Below are 1,286 nucleotides of genomic sequence, written 5' to 3'. Positions count from 1 at the left end.
ATAGAGAACAGAGAAACTTAAATATACCTGAATACGAGCTCCTGTACTGGCTTGCATATTCTTTATGGTCTCCCCCCTTACCAATAATAAGACCAACCTAGAAGCATGAACAAGAAATGGAAAAGTTAAAGATCAATTGCAACAAATGGCTAGTAAACTTAAACCATCACAAATTGTTCAGCACCAGCTTACTCACCAGGCATTCTTCTAGAAACTATGCCAGAACCGCCTGACTCAACCTGAATAACAAAATCAAGAATTAAGATCATCTAAATGTATACATGCTAGTCAAAGCATGTCACAACTAAATGGAAATCATATCATGTTGATATCAACTATAGCTCAGCAAGCACATCCTTAATCAACTGCTCAGCCTTTGCTATTGATTCTGAAGTACCTGTTAGCTCTACAGTTTGGGTGAGTGAATGAGAATCTGAATCCATGTCTCTTGTAACTTGGATCTTTGCTCCAGATTGCATCTGAAGATATTTTATAGTCTCTCCACCTTTACCAATTATCACACCAACCCTTCTATTTGGGATGTCGATCTTTTTACTTGGGTTGCAATAACCATAAGCAGAAGATACAGCAGTGGTTGAATAAGGCTTTTGTCCCTAATCTGCACTTACAGAAAAGTAAACCATAAACAGGTGATTTGAGGACGTATATAAATCATTATTGATTTAAAACCACAAAGCACATTTGTTTTCAGATCATGTACACATTAAGTACTTCACACATTTTGTGCATGTGTATCTGTGAGTGAAAGCACAAATTAAACCTAAACTGTTTGTTACAATTTATTCAACCCACTTAATCATAAAACAGAATTCTTCCTATTCCTATAATAATCCCTTTCTAGTTGCTCTGAAACAACTATGAAACAATTAGAAGATTCGTTTTTCAATATTACCTAACTTTAGTCGAATTCACTCAAATGACATGCTCGTCTAGAGATAAACACGTGGTTACCAGAGGACAAGAGCTGAACCCCTTGCTATCATTGGAATCATATCCGCCGCCTCCTCCTCCATTATCGAAGCGGGAGTTGGGAGGAAACATTGAAGGAAGAGACAGTGAGGTAGAGCCGATGGATGGTTCCTAGGGTTTTCTGAATTGAATTGATGACTTGGTTTAGGTTTTGCTTGGGATCGTTGGATGACGAGGTAGTTGTCCTAACTATTGATTCAGTAGGTGAAGCATCGATGTGATGGCGGTAGAAGGTTTTAGGTTTTTCCTCATAGAGTGATGGAAGCAGAGCATAGTAGAAGGGTGTGATGGCGGTA

The 1,286-nt window shown here is 38.3% G+C and overlaps 1 protein-coding gene across 1 annotated transcript; it reads right to left on the bottom strand.

Moving 5' to 3' along the window:
• Positions 1-335: 335 nt before the first annotated feature.
• On the bottom strand, positions 336-1,062 carry LOC128132309 (uncharacterized). Its single transcript, XM_052768831.1, has 2 exons — positions 973-1,062; positions 336-614 (listed from the first exon to the last, which is right to left on the bottom strand). Exons 1-2 carry the CDS (start codon positions 1,060-1,062, stop codon positions 336-338), a joined length of 369 nt encoding a protein of 122 aa, XP_052624791.1.
• Positions 1,063-1,286: the final 224 nt, after the last annotated feature.

The sequence above is a fragment of the Lactuca sativa genome, chromosome 2 (genome assembly GCF_002870075.4).
Source record: "Lactuca sativa cultivar Salinas chromosome 2, Lsat_Salinas_v11, whole genome shotgun sequence".
NCBI classification, from domain to species: Eukaryota; Viridiplantae; Streptophyta; class Magnoliopsida; order Asterales; family Asteraceae; genus Lactuca; species Lactuca sativa.
The sequence above is the reverse complement of the archived record's forward strand: the minus strand, read 5'-3'. Positions and strand labels throughout refer to the sequence as shown.